Source organism: Camellia sinensis, chromosome 12, assembly GCF_055761805.1.
Source record: "Camellia sinensis isolate YWXY chromosome 12, ASM5576180v1, whole genome shotgun sequence".
NCBI classification, from domain to species: Eukaryota; Viridiplantae; Streptophyta; class Magnoliopsida; order Ericales; family Theaceae; genus Camellia; species Camellia sinensis.
Window position 1 is genome coordinate 25,762,908 of NC_138972.1, and position 19,801 is coordinate 25,782,708.

General features: G+C 41.1%; 1 protein-coding gene across 1 annotated transcript in view; it reads left to right on the plus strand.

The window, feature by feature from the left end:
* The first annotated feature begins 9,618 nt into the window (after positions 1–9,618).
* The window catches only part of LOC145803453 (uncharacterized), a 44,144-nt gene continuing 33,961 nt past the window's right edge, over positions 9,619–19,801 (plus strand). The window contains exons 1-11 of the mRNA XM_082896724.1: positions 9,619–10,536; positions 10,655–11,074; positions 11,423–11,512; positions 12,270–12,652; positions 12,795–14,192; positions 16,514–17,659; positions 17,715–17,775; positions 17,888–17,964; positions 18,067–18,226; positions 18,332–18,386; positions 18,489–18,517. Of these exons, the coding sequence (XP_082752850.1) occupies positions 9,619–10,536; positions 10,655–11,074; positions 11,423–11,512; positions 12,270–12,652; positions 12,795–14,192; positions 16,514–17,659; positions 17,715–17,775; positions 17,888–17,964; positions 18,067–18,226; positions 18,332–18,386; positions 18,489–18,517 (4,737 nt within the window). The remainder of the gene's footprint in view (positions 10,537–10,654; positions 11,075–11,422; positions 11,513–12,269; positions 12,653–12,794; positions 14,193–16,513; positions 17,660–17,714; positions 17,776–17,887; positions 17,965–18,066; positions 18,227–18,331; positions 18,387–18,488; positions 18,518–19,801) is intronic.

A 19,801-nucleotide genomic window follows, 5' to 3' on the forward strand; every position in this document is an offset into this window, starting at 1 on the left:
CTTAAGTACCTCATCTAAGTTTTTCTAAATCAGCAAAGTGTTCAATTCTCAAGTCTAAAAGGATGAATTTGAATTCCCTGTGATTTTCATCCTAACTTTCCCTTCACTTTTTTTTTTTTTTTGGGGGGGGAGGGGGGTGTAACGCCCTCAAAGTAATAACATTAAGCCTATCAATATAAACATACATTTTATATACAAAAGGTCCATATTCTTCAATTCATCAGAGTACTTCATTACAAATGTATTACATGTTAACAACAAAAGCAAATGCCCTACGGGCTTACAGCTTTCCAAGTTAATACTTGGTTACAAAAAAGTACTAACTCGATTACACATTAAACCCTCGGCTCGAATTTACATGTAATACTACAAAAGGAAATAAGACAACAAAAGTCTGTCCGCCTCTAGCCTCCCAAACTATGTCCTTGGAGGTGGCATGCTACCTGTACCTGAAAATGATGTTCCCATATAGGGTGAGCCACAACCCAGTAGAGATATACTAAACCAACTATGAACAATGACTAAAAGATTAGCAATTGATAGATGGCCAACACCGATACATCCACATATATCACATCGCAGTTTCATAACATACAAGTCTATGTCACTTTTCATTCTCCACCTTTATTTAATAGATAAGCATATTAGCTATATCAACACATCAACAGATAAGCATATTACACATCAACAGATAAGCATATTAGCTGTATCCACACTTCACTAGACAAGCATATGAGCTGTATCTACACTTCTCAAAGATAAGCCTATGAGCTGTATCTTCACTTCTCTAGACAAGCATATGAGTTGTATCTACGGAGTTCATCCCCCATCTCCTCCCAACACTATCCGGTTTAGAGGTTCATCCCCCATCTTCCCCTAAACCGCGGAGTACATCCCCCATCTCCTCCTCTACACACAATGCATATAAACACAAAGGTTCTATACACAATCAATCAATACATAAAATTAATGTATTCTATCCACCGTCATACTCTATGACTCAATCAATCGATTAGTTTTAGTTTACCTAATCATCATGCATTGTCTACAACAATCAAGACTATCCTCCACCGATAGCCCAAAGCAGTTATTTCTAAACAGAAAATAAATGCACAAAATGGATATTAAATCAATATTTCAATTTGGTGAGCGATAAATGATTCAACTACACCCTCTAATCCCTTCCTTTTCCAATTTCAATTTGGTGAAGTGGTGTTGCTTTCCATCTTTGTGTTAAAGTGGAGGTTTTATGGTAGACTCAATGGGCTTCTGTTGATTAAGGTTCCTATTGATTCTCCGATTATTTCCGATTATTTCACGGATGGTTTGGGTTCTTTTGGAGATATCACACCTAGGTTTTCATCTCCATGGTTGTGTTAAGCTCGGGTGACCATTGCCCATGTACTGGGTATACATAGTTTAGTGTCCAACTGCTGGGTTCATGGTTCTTTGCTTCTCTGAGTTTACTTCGTAGGAGAGAGAGAATCGCATGTAATGGTGGTCATTGTTGGTCTTGCTGACTAGCTGTGGTGGTCCGGCTGGTTGTGCTCTGAATTTTGGCTCCAACTCATGGTGTGCTGTTTGGGTTATTCTGGCAGTGCTTCTGCAGTGGGAACCGTGTAAGGGTGAGAGAGATTGAGATATGCTGGGTTCAGTATACTCTGTGTTCTGTCTACTCTGTGCTTCGGTTTGTTTAGTACTACCGGTGGTGTTGTGTCATGGGCGGTGCTGGGTTTTGATGTTTGGTTGTTTCCTTGTTCCATCATTGGTAGCAAGGTACTCCAGCGACTTTTTGTTTCGGCGTGAGTCTGTTTCAGCCGCTATTGGGGTTAGATCTCCGTGTTAGTCCGATGCTATTTTTGTGCCGGTGTCGTTGTTGCTGCAGGGTGGTGTTGCTGGCGGATGGCTTTTTGTCCATCGTTACATATATGGGCTTTTCTACGTACTGGTTCTTTGCTCTAGTGCCGTTAGCTCTGTAAATTGAAATTTAGAGGAGATGAGTGGGGTCCACGCGCAGCATTGTAGTGTCGTGAACCGCGTTGTATCTGATTATTTGTTGATTTCAACTTTCCCGCCAATGTATGGCAGGAAGGTGGCAATCTAAGTTGATTTGATGGCATCACATAGGAGAGAGGTTGGCCCACGGTTTTGTTAAAAATCAGCACACGGTTTTGGCTTGATGGTTTTGACTCAAGGTGGGGCTAGCCAATTGATAGGTGATCATGCTATTTGATTTTGGTTATTATATATATGTTTTATATATATATATATATATATTCGGGTAGTTGTTGGCTTTGGGGCCCACAAGTTTGCTTTTGCTGAAGAAACTACTGATTGTATTGGTGGTATGGTGAAGAGTGGACTGTGGGTCCCATTTGATTTGATTTTTGAGGGGCTCACATGGGTGCACATCGGCTGTTTTAGGAGTAAGTGTGTTTGGCCGTGGTTTTTTTATATGGGCCCATGGTGGTTTGATCTTCCCGTGTTGTGTGTAATTTCATTAGTGGCCAAATTTTGGCTTGTGGGTTGGTGAAAGTACGTGGGCTGTGGGTTGTTTTCTTAGGCCCATGGCCATAGCCAATTATTTATGGGCTTTATTGGGCAGCGGATCACTTACATAGTTGATCACTTCGTGATGATTGGTCGTGTGATCCTCATGTGACTCGATACGAGGGTGATTTTGAGCCATCTCCGCCAAGAGTGATTGGGGAGTCACTGCTATGGGGAATAGTGGTTCGATAACCAGCCGAGTTCGAGACTGGGAGATGAGCGGGAGGATAGCTACCGGTTTTCTGGTCGCTTCTTGTCTTCATGTGACCCGTCCTCATTGATTGTATAGCCACGCTTGACATGGAGTGATGGGCACACTGCCGTGGGGTTTGAGGCTTGTGATCTACCAAGGAAGGGACTGGGGGATGTGATGATTGATCTCATGATTTTGTTGGCTGTGTATTGGTTTGTTGCTGTGGGGCAATTGTTTTTTCACTTCAACTCCCTTGACCGTGGCTTATGGTTACTGATCGTGCTAGCTTCATGTGACTTTATTGAGATTTCTCGTGGGGTAGATTTTTTCCTCCGTCATGGCTTTGGTTAAGTGGCTTGGATGTCACAGCTGTGAGGAGTGGGACGCTTATTGGATTCCATGTTTCATCTGCAGTAGAGACTGGGGGTGCATGGGGGATTGGTTATCATCTTTGATTCGGCTTGAGGGTTGTTGCTTTGTGAGTGTGTTTGTTGTGTTTATAAGCTCCATAGTGTTTTTTTGTATATCTTTGCCCATATATCCATCTCCGTTCCCATCTATTATCTCTGATAGTAGGGGTTGCTTGGGGACAAAAATGATATATGGGCAGAGTTAGGTCATTGTGTTTTTTCAGTTGTTCTTGTTTATCCTGTTTCTTGGGGGTGTAGTGGTAGTTTATGTTGGTTATGCTCGTTTTATTTGTTGTTGGGTGTGCCTGGGGTATGCCCCTTTCAAACTTGTACAATTCTTTGTTTTATTTTATGACTTACTTACCCCAAAATAAATAAATAAATAAAGGCTCTGAAGAAGAATGTTTCTCTCTAACCTTCTCTGTCCTTCTCCGTCCTTCTTTATTTTGTTCTAGGAACTAATTAGCTTAGGCCACTAATGGTTTCATTAGCTTGAGCGGCCAAGTTTAACTCAAACTAACCTTGCCTCCTCCAAGAAATAGAATGTTCTATGTAATTGTATCTTACCGACATTAGTTTAACGTAAGCACCTCATTTAAGGTTTTCTAAGTCACATAAGTGTTCAATTCTCAAGTCTAAAAGGATGAATTTGAATTCTCCTTGATTTTCTTCCTATTTCACTTTCTTTTGTATGACTTCCTCTTCTACCTCTCAAGAAGAATGTTTCTCTGTAACTTTCTCCATCCTTCTCTATTTTGTTCGAGAACTAATTAGCTTAGGCCCCTAATTGTTTTGTTAGCTTAAGTGGGTAAGTTTAACTCAAACTAACGTTGCTTAGCCTCTAACAAAAAAAATTCTGAGTAATTGTAGCTTAACGCTAGTTGTTTGACTTAAGCACCTCATTTAAGGTTTTCAAAATGACCTAAGTGTTCGGTTGTCAAGTACAAAAGGATGAATTTGAATTCCCTTTCATTTTCTTCCCGTTTCTCTTTCTTTTCTCTAACTTCCTCTTTTAGCTCTCAAGAAAAATGTTCCTCACAAACTTTCTCCCCCCATCTCTATTTAGGCACTAATTAGCTTAGCCACTAATTGTTTCCTTAGCTTAAGTGGTCAAGTTTTAACTCAGACTAACCATGCTTAGCCTCTAAGAAAGAGAATTTTTTGAGTAACGATATTAGTTTAAAACTTAATCAACTCGTTTAGTGGTTTTTTTTTTTTTTTAGGAGGGTACTTTTATGGTATTCTAAATCGCCTAAGTGTTCAATTCCCTAGTCCAAAATGATGAATTTGAATTCTCTTTCATTTCCTTCCTATTACTCTTTCTTTTATCTAACTTTCTATTCTACCTCTCACGAAGAATGTTTCCCTCCAAATTTCTCCATCCTTCTCTATTTTTTTCCAGAAGCTAATTAGCTCAGGCCACTAATTGTTTTATTAGCTTAAGCAACCAAGTTTAACTCAAACTAACCTTGCTTAGACTCTAAGAAAGAGAATTTTCTGAGTAATTGTAGCTTAATGATAGTAGATTAACTTAAGCATCTCATTTAAGGTTTTCTAATTCACTTAAGTATTCAATTCACAAGTCCAAAACGATGAGCTTGAATTCTCATTGATTTCTTTCCTATTGCTGTTTCTTTTCTCTGACTTTCTCTTCTACCTCTCAAGACGAATGTTTCTCTCTACCTTTCTCTATCCTTCTCGATCAACTGTTTTGTTCAATGAACCAATTGGTTTAGGCCACTAATTGTTTCAGTTGCATATGTGGCCAAGTTTAATTCAAACTGACCTTGCATAGCCTCTAAGAAATAGAAGTTTCTGAGTAATTGTAGCAGAAGGATATTAGTTAAACTTAAGCACCTCATTTAAGGTTTTCTAAATCAACTAAGTGTTCAATTCTTAAGTCCAACGGGATGAATTTGAATTCCCTTTGATTTTCTTTCCTATTATTTTTTCTCTCCTCTAACTTTCTCTTCTACCTCTGATGAAGAATGTTTCTCTCTACCTTTCTCTGTCCTTCTCCATCATTCTCTATTTTGTTCTAGGAACAAAATTGCCTAGACCGCTAATTGTTTCATTTTCTTAAGCGGCCAAGTTTAACTCAAACTAACCTTGCTTAGCCTCTAAGAAAGAGAATTTTATGAGTCATTATAGCTTAAGGAATGTTCAACTTAAGCACCTCATTTAAGATATCTAAATCACCTAAGCGTTCAATTTTTTTGGGTGAATATAAGCATTCAATCCTCAAATCCAAAATGTTGAACTTGAATTCCTTTTGATTTTCTTCCTATTTCTCTTTCTTTTTTTTTTCAAGCTTTCTTTTCTAGATCTCAAGAAGGAATGTTCCTCCCTGACTTTCTCCGTCATTCTCCTTCCTTTTTTCTTTTTTTTTTTTTTTAGGTAAGTAAGTCATAAAATAAAGACAATGAAATTTACAAGTTTACAAGGGGCATACCCCAGGCACACCCAATAACAAATAATTAAACGAATACATAACCAACATAACATACCACTGCGCCCCCTAAGATTGGGGGAGAAACAGAAGAACAACATAAAAAACAAAATAACCCAACTTTGCCCATATATCCTTTTGTCCCCAAGTAACCCCTACCATCAGAGGTAATAGGCGGAAACTTGGGATGGATATATGGGCAAAGATACAAACAAGCACCAAAAAATTAAAAACCACAACAAGCATACTCACAAAGCAACAACCCTCAAGACAAATCAAAAATGATAACCAACCCCATTCGCCCCCAGTCTCTACCGTAGATTAACACATGGAATCCAGTAAGCGGGATCCTCACAGCCGTGACATCCTAGCCACTCAACAAAAGCCATGACAGAGGAAAAAATCTACCCCAAGAGAAATCCCGACAGAGTCACATGAAGCTAGCACGATCAGTAACCATAAGCAACAGTCTTGTGAGTCAAAGTGACAACAGTAGCCCCACAGCAACAAACCGATACATAGCTAAAAAATAAACTGAGATCAATCATCACATCCCCCAGTCCCTTCCTTGGTAGATCACAAGCCTCAAACCCCATGGCAGTGTGCCCTTCACTCCATGTCAGGCGTGGCAATACGACCAATTAGGATGGGTCACATGAAGACAAGAAGCAACCGGAACCGGTACCTATCTTCCCGCTTATCTCCCAGTCTCTAACTCGGCTAGTCATCGAACCACTATTCCCCATAGTAGTGACCCCTCAATCACTCTTGGCGGAGATGGCTCAAAACTAACCTCATATCGAGTCACTTGAGGATCACACGATCAAGTCATTTCTCCATCCTTCTCTGTTCTGTTCCAGGAACTAAATAGCTTAGGCCGTTAATTGTTTCATTAGCTTAAGTGGCCAAGTTTAACTCAAACTAACCTTGGTTAGCCTCTAAGAAAGAGAATTTTCTGAGTAATTATAGCATAACGATATGAGTTTAACTTAAGTACCTCATCTAAGTTTTTCTGAATCAGCAAAGTGTTCAATTCTCAAGTCCAAAAGGATGAATTTGAATTCCCTGTGATTTTCATCCTAATTTTCGTTCTTTTCTCTAACTTTCTCTTCACTTTTTCTTTCTTTTTTTTTTTTGGGGGGGGGGGGGGGGTGAATAAGAAATAAATAAAACAAGAAAATTTACACAACTACAATTTCTCTTTCTTTGCTCCAACTTTCTCATCTAGCTTTCAAGAAGAAAGGTTCTATCTAACTTTCTCCGTCCTTCCATCTCTATCCCTCTCTACATTGTTCTGGGAACTAATTAACTTAGGCCACTAATTGTTTCATTAGCTGAAGTTGCCTAGTTTAACTCAAATGAACCTTGCTTAGCCTCTTAGAGATAGAATTTCCTGAGTAATATTACTTTAATGATATTAGTTTAGCTTAATCACCTCATTTAAAGTTTTCTAAATCACCTAAGTGTTCAATTCTCAAGTCCCAAAGGATGAATTTCAATTCCCTTTGATTTTCTTCCTATTTCTCTTTCTATTCTCTAACTTTCTCTTCCAGCTCTCAAGAAGAATGTTTCTCTATAACTTTCTCCGTCCTTCTCCATCTTTATCTTTTATGTTCTGGGAACTAATTAGCTTAGGCCACTAATTGTTTCTTTTGCTGAAGTGGGCAAGTTTAACTGAAACTAGCTTTGCTTAGCCTCTAAGAAAGAGAATTTTCAGAGTAATTGTTGTATAACGATATTAGTTTAACGCAAGCACCTCATATAAGGTTTTCTAAATCACTTGAGTGTTCAATTCTCAAGTCCAAAATGGTGAATTTGAATGCCCTATGATTTTCTTCCTTTTTTTTTTTTTTTTTTTGGGTAAGGATTTTCTTCCTGTTTCTCTTTCTTTTCTCTAACTTTCTCTTCTCGCTCTCAAGAAGAATGTTTCTGTCTAACTTTCTCCGTCCTACTCTATTTTGTTCTAGGAACTAATTTCCTTAGGCCACCAATTGTTTTCATTAGCTTAAGTTGCCTAGTTTAACTCAAATTAACCTTACTTAGCCTCTAAGAAATAGAATTTTCTAAGTAATATTAGTTTAACGATATTAGTTTTGCTTAATCATCTCATTTAAGGTTTTCTAAATTACCTAAGTGTTCAATTCTCAAATCCAAAAAGATGAATTTTAATTCCCTTTGATTTTCTTCGTACTTCTCTTTCTATTCTCTAACTTTCTCTTTTTTTTTTGGGTAAGTAAGTCATAAAATAAAGACAATGAAATTTTACAAGTTTACAAGGGGCATACCCCAGGCACGCCCAACAAGAAATAATAATAATAAAAAACCCAACAAACCAACATAAACAACCACTGTACCCCCTAAGAAAGGGGGAAAGACAAGAACAACAGAAGACACAAGAACCCAACTCTGCCCATATATCCTTTTTGTCCCCTAGTAACCCTTACCATCAAAGATAATAGATGGAAACTTGAGGTGGACATGTGGGCAAAGAAACAAACATCAAACAGCAAAAACAAAAACACCACAAAGCTAATAAACACAATAGACACACTCACAAAACAACCCTTAAGCCGAAATAAAGATGAAAACCAACCCCACATGCCCCCAGTCTCTGCTGCAGATAAACATGGAATCCAATAAGCGTCCCACTCCTCATAGCCGTGACATCCAAGCCACTTAACCAAAGCCATGACGGAGGAAAAAAGTCTACCCCATGAGCAAATCCAACAAAGTCACATGAAGCTAGCACGATCAGTAACCATAAGCCACGGCCTTAGGAGTTGTAGTGAAAAAACAATAGCCCCACAGCAACAAACCAGTACATAGCCAACAAAATCAAGAGAGCAATCATCACATCCCCCAGTCCCTTCCTTGGTAGATCACAAGCCTCAAACCCCACGGCAGTGTGCCCTTCACTCCATGTCAGGCGTGGCAATACGATCAATTAAGATGGGTCACATGAAGACAAGAAGCAACTAGAAAACCGGTAGCTATCCTCCCGCTCATCTCCCAGTCTCTAACTCGGCTAGTCATCGAACCACTATTCCCCAAAGCAGTGACTCCCCAATCACTCTTGGTGGAGATGGATCAACACTACCCTCAAATGAGTCACATGAGAATCACACGATCAATCATCAAGAAGAGATCAGCTATAAATGGTCTGCGACATAGTGGCTAAATAGAATTTTATGGGCCCACCAATCATAAAAGTATATGCAATATGTCCAAGAAACACATCAATGAGCCCCAATAAAAACAAATCATAACCGAAAGTCCATGGTACACCCACAAAACCAATTAATCCAACAGAATTAAATTTCCTTCATTCCCACGTGGTGATCAATAACAATCTCCACTAACACTTATGATGGTCCCACCATAACAAAACCATAATATATACAAAAGGTAGTTTAAAACAAAACTGTGGGCAAAGTGAGAACCCATAGTTTTGTAGCAAACAACCCAGCAGAATATATATGTAAACTACTAAAATTTCAACTATCACAACAGTGTAATATACCTCGGTACCATGCACTTTGCCAAACATCACTTCCAGACTTTACAGTGACCTGCCCAGACAGAAACCATCAAGCTGTCTAGCCTAGGCGGGAAACTCGAACTCAGAAAATGATTCGCTACATCGTAACGCACCACTGGCCGAGATAGCGCGTAGACAACAACCATAACACCAAACTTCCATGTACAGCGGCACTGGAAAAAAGTGGCACCGGCAAACTCAGAATCACCAACGACATATCCACAGCCGGCGACTTGCAACTAGCCATCACAGCGATGAACTTCGTCAACCTCAACATAACCCAGAAAATCACCAAGATATAATTATCAACGGCCACAAACTAGAAAACCACCAATCACGCTGGTCCACCACAACTGGGACCTCCTCGATATACAAACAACGCCGAAGAAGAAGCTGAGCACTACCAGCGACTTCGAGCAACGCCGGAATAGCCACTAGAAACATACCCGCGACGCCCTCGGAGAAACTGAAAGAGCCGATGCCTCCTGCACCGAGCTGCGAGCCTTCGACGCCGATTGGAAATGCTATCAGCACGAGTTGGTCTGATATAGTGGAGGAAGAGTATAATAGTTTCTTAAATCTTCCAGATAGTGTGGTCGTAGCGCGTAATCGAGGGGAAAACAAGAACATTATTGAATCAGCAGATCCAGGTATGGCTTTTGTTGCTGATGTACAAATACCGATTAGGGATTCCTCATCTTCCCAAGGAGGAGCCGTTCGGGGGGGTGGAAGCTATCGTGGGGGGAGAGGAGGTCGCGGTGGTGCCGCTGGGAACAGGACCATCGAGGGCCCAGAACAACGCTCCTGGGCAAACATCCCGGCCGCATTAACCCGCTCAAATATCAAGCTCAAGTATATCCCTCCTACTACTTTTGTGGATAGTGTTGTTGTGAATATGCCTTCGAGAACTGATCCGCTTGAGAAATGGGATTCTTGCCTTGTGGGTTATTTTGTTGACAAGGGAGTGGGTTACAACTATCTGCGTAACAGTGCCTTTAGGCTGTGGAAAGCTAAGGGCCTCAAGGAGGTTTTAACTAATGGGGATGGATTTATGTTCTTCATTTTCGACACCCCTGATTGTTGCAGAGAAGTCCTTGAAGGAGGCCCGTGGTATATAGGTGGTTATCTCCTTATTCTGAAACAGTGGAAAAGGATGATGAAACTAACAAAAGATAAATCAACCAAAATCCCTGTTTGGGTGAAATTCTTTAATATTCCTTTGGAATATTGGGATCCTGATAGTTTGAGTAGGATTGCCAGTGCCATTGGTAATCCCCTTTTCATGGACCAGCTTACGGCGCGGGGTAGCAGGGTGACGCTTGCTAGAGTCTGTGTGGAAATTGAGGCCACCTCAAAACTGCCTACCTACTTTCAAATTAGGCATGCTGATGATGCTGTTCTAATCCGAGCTGAATATCAGGGACTGCCATCCCGTTGTCAACACTGTCAAAATATTTGGACATAGCACTGAAAAGTGTGTGTCTAAACAAGTGGCTCTGTTGATCTCCCTGCAGAAGACATCTGAGGAAAATATCAATGCTCAGGAAGAAGGCTGGACCACTGTTCAAGCTAAGGGTAAGAGAAAGGTGGGTGAACCTGAGTTGGAAACGATACCAGAAGTGGAGGCAGACCCAGACCCAGTTTCTGTACCTTTGCCTGCAGGGGTGGAAAACCAAGAAGCTCCAACTCCTGAACCTGCAACTACAAGGGTGGACTCATCTGATCAATCCCTTGATACTCAGGAGACTTCAGCTGACAAGAGCTTGTCTGGGGAAGAGCATAGTTCTGAAAGTAGTGATGTGGATAGGTTTCAAAAGAGGATTTTTGAGATTGCTAAAATAGTGGCTCCAGTTTCTGCAAAAGTGTTGGACACAGTAATAAAGGAAACTAAGGCTGAAATGGTGCACGCTAGTTCTGCTACACCATCCCAGCAGGTGAAGAATAAACCCTCTGGCAAAGGTACTTAGTTTTAGTTGGTTGTGGATTGTGTCACTCTCTCTTTTTGTGTCTCTATGCATGTCAAAATTGCTTCCTGGAATGTTAGAGGATTGAATGATCCTTCTAAACAAAAAGAAGTTAAAAATTTTGTGCTTAAAGAAAATATTCATGTCATGGGGGTTTTGGAAACTAAAATAAAACAGTTAAATGAGAGTAGTACTTGTGTAAAATGTTTTGGTCAATGGTCCATGCTCTCTAATTCACAACCAACTAAAACTGGTAGAGTCTGGTTGTGCTGGAACAATGTTTTTTGTGATGTTCAAATGTTTTCTATGTCTAATCAGCATATTTTGTGTAAAGTTGTTGAATTGGCTTCCAATGAAATATTTTATTCAACTTTTGTCTATGCTGAAAATAAGCACACTCTGAGAAAGGTTTTTTTTGAATCTATGTATGATATCTCCCGTGTTAAATCCAAAGCTCCTTGTGTTTTCCTGGGTGATTTTAATGCTATTAGATACCAGCAGGAAAAAATTGGGAGGACCTCTAATTGGACAAATGAAAATGAGGAATTTAATTCTTATGTGAATGCCTCTGAGTTGGCGGACCTATCTTATGGTGGTTGCCAATTCACCTGGGCTAACAAAAGGAGTGAGGGGGCTTATATTTTTTTTGGGTGAATAAGAGATAAAATAAAACAAGAAAATTTACACAGCTACAAGGGGCATACCCCAGGACCTAACACAGCTATACAGAAGACAGAACAAAAGCCAACAACCTGTTCACCATTCCTATAATCTAGCAATAGGAAGAGTGAACAAGAAATATAAACAATTATAACAACCTAGGCGAAGAGAACAAACTGAAGCATAGATCCAGGAGGCTATGGTCTTGAAGAGAACCTCCTGCTACTGTAGCACCAAGCAAGAGAACCTGGACACTGTATCCACAAAAGGCACGAGCCAAAACAAAACAACATTCCCTACACATCCCGTAGGGATAGGAATGAGAAACAAAAACAAAACTAAACTGTTAAAATGTGTGCAAGCCGAAACATGGTTACTAGGACAGCTATTAGGAACACAAAGAAGCACAAAAATACTCCTACACAGCCCGTAGGAATAAGCTAAACACACTGCAAAATTATGCAAAAAATACAATGAAGAACAACTGATTTTCTCCCTCCTGTAGCACAGCAAGGCGCTAGCAGCAGCCATCACCATGGTACAGACACACCCTTCATACTGCCACCCGAATCTGTGCAGCATGTATTCATCACCCTTCCACGCCAAAAAACAAGGATGCCAGCAGCAATTCCCTGCAACTGCACTGTACGCAGCACCACGCCTCCTCACCACGCCTACAAAAATAGATAGAGTCCTGGTTAATGAGGCTTGGCTGGACAAATTTCCTGAGGCTACTGCCAATTTTCTTCCGTCTGGCATTTCTGACCATTCCCCTGCTGTGGTCAATATCAGTGCTGCTAAGAGCTCCTTCAAGAAACCCTTCAAATATTTTGATTTCTGGTCTCAACATCCAGATTTTTTGAGTACTGTTTCTAACACTTGGGGCCAGTATATTCGGGGCGTTCCTATGTTTAGGGTCTGTCAAAAACTTAGGCAACTTAAAATTAGCCTTAAGCTTTTGAACAAGAAGGATTTTAGTGACATATCTACTCATGTTCAAATTGCTAAGGCTAATTTGGATCTGATTCAGTATAAGCTGGATAAAGATCCTGCGATTGCAAGTTCAAGAGAGAGAGGATTTGAAAAAATACATTGAGCTTAGTAAATTAGAAGAAAGTCTTGCCCTTCAAAAATCCAGAGTGCAATGGCTTGGCCTTGGGGACAGGAATAGCAAATTCTTTTTTAGGTCTGTGAAGAGCAATATCAATAGAGGGAAAATTTTGAGTGTTGATATGGGTGATGGTACTAGGTCTACTAATAGTTCTGATATCCACACCTCTTTCATCAATTTCTATACCAATTTATTTGGTACTCCCTTTGTGGATCAGTATAATGGTTTTGAGAGAATCCAATCTTTGGTGCATAAAAGAGTCTCTCCTTCTCAATATGATTTGATGTCCAAACCTGTTTCTGAGAATGAAATCAAGGAGGTTTTTTGGTCTTTAAAAGCCAATAAAGCCCCCGGTCCTGATGGGTATTTAGTTGGGTTCTTTAAAAGTTCTTGGGATATTGTTGGTAAGGATGTCATCTTAGCCATCAAGTCATTCTTTGACACTGGTAAACTTCTTTCTGAGGTCAATAGTACCATCATTGCTCTCATTCCTAAAGTTCCCAATCCTATGCATGTTGGTGACTATAGACCCATTTCCTGTTGTAATACCATCTACAAATGTATTGCTAAGATCATAGCTAATAGACTTAAGTTGGCTCTCCCTGATCTGATTGATCCTGTGCAATCTGCTTTTGTCCAAGGTAGAAGGATTTCGGACAATATTTTCCTGTCCCAAGAGATTATGAGAGGCTACCATAGAAAGTCCCTTACTCCTAAGTGTGCCATGAAAGTGGACATTATGAAGGCTTATGATACTGTGAGGTGGGATTTTATCATTGATACTCTTACAGCTATGGCTTTCCCTCCTTGCATGATTACCTGGATAAAGGCTTGTATCACGAGCCCTTCTTTTTCGGTCTGTATTAATGGGAGCCTTCAGGGGTATTTTAAAGGGGCTCGGGGGTTAAGACAAGGGGACCCTATGTCCCCGTATCTTTTTGTGGTGGCTATGGAGGTCCTTGCTAGGATTTTGGCTGAGAAATCTAGGAGTCCGTTGTTCAAATTCCACAGGAGATGTGAGAAAACCAAAATTGTCATGCAGGGTTTGGAGGAATTCAGGAATCTGTCGGGCCTCACTCCTAATCCTAGTAAGAGCAATATTTTTTTCTCGGGGTGTAGTCTAGAGCTTAGAGAGGAAATCCTTCAGATTGCAAAATTTACTGAGGGATCCCTCCCGGTGAGATACCTTGGTGTGCCTTTAATCACTACTAAGCTTAAAGTGTCTGATTGCCATATTCTGGTTGAGAGAATTACCATGAGGATTAAAAGTTGGACCAATAAATTGCTCTCTTATGCTGGTAGAGCCCACCTCATAAAGTCTATCCTGTTTTCAATGCAGGTGTATTGGTCCTCTCTTTTTATCCTTCCTAAGAAGATTGTTTTTTTTTTTTTTTTTTTTTTTTTTTTTGGGTAAGTAAGTCATAAAATAAAGACAATGAAATATACAAGTTTACAAGGGGCATACCCCAGGCATACCCAACAACAAATAAATAAACGAATACATAACCAACATAACCTACCACTGCACCCCTAAGATTGGGGGAGAAACACAAGAACAACAGAAAAAAACAAAATAACCCAACTTTGCCCATATATCCTTTTTGTCCCCAAGTAACCCCTACCATCAGAGATAATAGACGGAAACTTGGGATGGATATATGGGCAAAGATACAAACAAACACTAAAAAACTTAAAAACCACAACAAGCATACTTACAAAGCAACAACCCTCAAGACAAATCAAAAATGATAGCCAACCTCATTCGCCCCCAGTCTCTACCGTAAATCAACACATGGAATCCAGTAAGCATCCCACTCCTCACAGCCGTGACATCCTAGCCACTCAACAAAAGCCATGACAGAGGAAAAAATCTACCCCATGAGAAATCCCGACAGAGTCACATGAAGCTAGCACGATCAGTAACAATAAGCAACAGTCTTGTGAGTCGAAGTGACAACAGTAGCCCCACAACAACAAACCGATACATAGCCAAAAAATAACCTGAGATCAATCATCACATCCCCCAGTCCCTTCCTTAGTAGATCACAAGCCTCAAACCCCACGGCAGTGTGCCCTTCACTCCATGTTAGGCGTGGCAATACGACCAATTAGGATGGGTCACATGAAGACAAGAAGCAACCGGAACCGGTAGCTATCCTCCCGCTCATCTCCCAGTCTCTAACTCGGCTAGTCATCGAACCACTATTCCCCATAGCAGTGACCCCTCAATCACTCTTGGCGGAGATGGCTCAAAACTAACCTCATATTGAGTCACATGAGGATCACACGATCAATCATCACGATAAAAATTGACTATACATAATCTGCTGCAAAGTGACTAAAAAGAAAATAAAAACCAGCTGCCCAAAATTTTCCTCGCAAAAGCACCCCACTTGACAGTGTAAAAACTTGGGCCACAAAAATATTAAGCCCACACGTGGTCATCAAAGACCTATAATCAAAAGCCAACTAAAAGAAGCGGCATCAACTAGCTTGTGGGCCATCGTGGACATGCCTGATAGATTAACAAATAAAATTGATCCCACACGTGGCCCGCCAGCATCACCAAGTTCCAAAATGGCGGCAGATCACAAATCAAACAAAAATATATATATATATTAATATATATGATGCTGATATAGCTTACCATCCCAAAACACATCATGCACAGCCTGTAAAAAAGCAGACAGGCCATATCACACGGCACAACATACAAAGCCACTCGCCAAAAGAGCGTACAACTCACCAAGCTTCATCCTCGGCAAGAAAACAGTGACGATACACCATGGCCACCACAAAAAGACGTCGGAACTCCACCAATCGCAGCACCAATAACCCACGCCATTAGACCATCGAGACCCAAAACAAACCCGTGAAACCCACCTCAGCGTGGAGTTGCGTCAACCTCAACCCAGACGCAACAACGCCGGAAAGCAACCCAAAGCTGGAAAACACAGAACCCATCTGAAGCAGAGCACCAGAATAACAAAACCATCTGCTCGGCGAGTCACGGCACCAGCGATGGCGCCGCAATAATAACGACGCCGTCCATCGACCATGAATGATGAGGCGGACAGAACAAAAATCCAGCACCATGGTGTGAGACCGAGGAACCAGAACCACCACCGGTGCCTGAGATAGAACACACAGCGGCGGCAGAAACCACCAAAACTCTCACGCGCGGGGACGACCAGTGAGCTCCGAGAATAGAATCTACCACCTTCTGCTCTGAAACCGGACCAATCATCACCGGAGAGAGAGGGACTAGCACGACGTAGAGCACGATAGCAATCATGCACACCGTCTGTGAAGGACACAAAGATTGAACGTAGGCGTCGGAGCAAACCGAGACCAGCACCACATAACCACCGTCGACATCAAGCCTGGTCACCCGAGCTTAATATCCAGGCTTCAGGCAGCGCTCCAAAACTAGTCGTCAGAAAGTCAGACTGGAAACACTGATACTTCCATGAGACAACTCCTTGATACAAAAGATGGAGGGCACAAACCACTCCACCTCTACACCGAAGCTACCATAAAATGGGACCCATGCTCACTAAAACTCAGATTGAGTATAGCAGCTAAAACAACTGGCCGAAAAAGCATAGTGCTAAGATTGCTTGGAAGTATATTTGCAGAAATAAAAATGAAGGTGGCCTTGGCTTTAAGGACTTGGAAATCTGGAACAAGGCTGCTATAGCCAAACATGTTTGGTATTTGTTTTCGGGTGGGGAATGCTCTATGTGGTGCCAATGGGTTAAGTCTTACTTGCTAAAAGGTAGGAGTTTCTGGTCCGTTAAGACCCCTAGTGATCCTTCTTGGGTTTGGAGGAAAATTTGGTCCCTTAGACACTTAATCTATCCTCTCATCAAATTCAAGATTGGTAATGGTGACAATGTGTTTCTTTGGCATGACAATTGGCACCCTCTTGGTTCGCTTTGGAAGAGGTTTGGGCCTAGGATTCTTTATGATACTAATCTTCCTGACTGTTCCAAGGTTAGCTCTATAGTCTCTAATTGTTCTTGGAAGTGGCCCATTTCTAACTCTTGGGAGATCAAGGAGTGGATTTCTTCCACTCCTTCATCTCTCTTACCTTCACCTGGCTCTTCTGATACTTCGGTGTGGAGCTTGACTGCTGATGGTACTTTTTCTATCCAGTCAGTTTGGGATTGGTGGAGGGAAAAGGGGCCAAAAGTCCCTTGGTCCAAACTTATCTGGGGCCCCCCTTTAATCCCTAGGGTTAGTTTTATTGTTTGGTTGGCCATCAACGAGAGACTTAATACTGGTGATAGACTTCAAACTTTTGGTCTTGTCCTTAATCCTTGTTGCCCTTTCTGTCAAGCACCTGAGGAGAATCACTCCCATCTCTTTTTTAGGTGTATATTTTCTTCTAGGATTTGGGGTGGCATGCTTGCCAAATGTAATGCTAACTGGCCTTCTTTGCCTTGGTTGGACACTGTTGAGTTTGCTACTAAATCTACCAGTGGTAATTCTTTGAAAGTGCTGATTCTGAAGTTGTCTTTTCTCTGCACTGTCTACCACATTTGGATGGAGAGGAATAGTAGAATCTTTAGTAAGGTCCACAAACCTGAAGAGGTTGTTACTAACTCTATTATCCAAATGGTTAGGTGTAGGCTCCTTTCTTTGGAAAATATTAAACCTTCTGCAGGTGATCATTGGTTTTTGGAGATATGGAATCTACCCTACAAAATCATGCAGCCGACCAATGCTATTGCAGATGGCAGGAGAATGAGTGGTGTGAGTTCACCTACAATTAGGGTCAAGTGATGGTGAGCACATACTGTGGGGTTTTTTACTAATTGGGTGTTCTTTTTGTAGGTTCTTTCCTTCCTTAGCAGGTTATGATGAATCATATATCATTGAAGTGGCTGATTGGAGGGTTGAGTGATGTGAGCAAGCAAAATATTTTCTGCCACTGTGGGTTGAGTGATGAGAGACAGTATACATGTTTTGCTCTAACATTTATTATATATTATATATATTTTGTGCAGGTTCATGGAGCTTTTACGTATACTGTCCATCTTGTTCTTTTGAGAAATCTTGTAAGGTGTGGGTCAAGTGATGTGAGGTTCTATATGGAGTGGAATGACATGCTTTATTGTGGGCCGAGTGTGGGGAGGTCCTATACAGTGTGCTTATTATTTCTGCTGCTCTATGATCTTCATTACAGATGTGGTACTTTCAACCCATGGCTGGTGGTTTACGTCGTGGTGCGGAGGTGTGGTGATTTCTTAATCCGTAGTTACCTGAGGCTGTTGACAGTGTTTTTATCTCATGCAGTGAAGGAGTATTGGCTGATTGCTGCACAGGTTCGGGTGGCAGTTGGCAGGGTGTGTATGTACCATGGTGATGGCTGCTTCAAGCGCCTTGCTATGCTACAAGTGAGAGCTAATCAGTGGTCTTTCCAGTTATTTGTTAATAATTTTACTGTGCAGTTTGCCCACTCCTACGGGTTGTGTAGGAGGCTTTATGTGCATTTTGGTGTATCGTGTAATCGGTTTTTGAGCAACTTCGGTAGGATGGGCCTCTCTTGGCTCATCCCTACGATTCCTTTTGGGTTGTTATTTTTGTATGATATCTATTTTGTTACAGGTACCTATCCCTATGGGTTGTGTAGGGAGGTTTGTTGTTGTGATAGTGCCTATCCCTACGGGTTGTGTAGGGGTTTTGTTGAAGTGGTGATGCTTTTTGGCTGCTGGCTTTGTCGTTTGTACAAAGTCCCTATCCATCATAGGATATGGCCTCTGTACAGATCGTTTGGCTAGTATTCAATTGGCTCTCTTAATTTTTTTCTTAATTTTTCGGATGTAGCTCCTAGGCTTGGTTTAGTGTTTTTTTTGTATTGTGTTTTCTTGGGCTTCGGTGGCTTTGGGCCGAGGCTCGTGTTGTTGTTCTGTTGTTAGGGCCTGGGGTATGCCCCTTGTATTCTTGTAAATCTTTGTGTTTTATTTATTTCTTAATCACCCAAAAAAAAAAAAAACATACCCGCGACTATCATCTACACTCCCATAATCACCATCTCTCTCTCTCTCTAGAAAAACTAGAGATAGGAGGCTCTGTTTGCCTTCATGATAGACTTGAAGCCCCTCTAGAAGGTCACAACACAACAACCCCGGAACTAGTGATCAACCTCCCAGTCCCGTCGTTGTAGCCCTCGACCAACCAGATCACATCGGAAAACCGTCACCAGCAGTGAACTTGAAGAGAACAGCGAACCCACACGGCTAACCCACCTTCGGTGAACATCTCCGCCGATATCAGTATATCAGCTGCGAGCATCTTGAACACCTTTAAGCCAATGAACAATAAACTAATGCCAAAAGAAAATGACTGTCCACCTCCATGAGCAATGATAGAATCTCATGGTCACCAAGATTAACAACACTCAACACAATATAATCATAAACATGGAGCAAGGATCCTCTAGAGTTTTTTTTTCCTAAAGTTTCCTAGAGTGGTGTGTTGTATGGTTGAGATTTAAAGACAAGTCACATCAATTTTTTAGCATTAAATCTCACCTATACAACACACCACTTTAGGAAACTTTAGGAAAAAAAAAATCTAGAGGATCCTTGGTGATAAACATGATCAACAAACGTGCATCCTCACCCCATACACAAAGGTAGAAGTGGAGGAGCTAACAAATTGGCCGGAACTTTTACCAGTCACCATGAAAATCGACGGGGGGAACTTTCTCTCTCAAGAGAGAAGCTCTACTTTCTTCCCCTTTTTCAATTGGAAAACTTAATTCTCTAACTTTCTCTTCTAGCACACAAGAAGAATGTTTCTCTTTAACCTTCTCTGTCCTTCTCCACCCTTCTCTATTTTGTTCTAGGAACTAATTAGCTTAGGCCACTAATGGTTTCATTAGCTTGAGCGGCCAAGTTTAACTCAAACTAACCTTG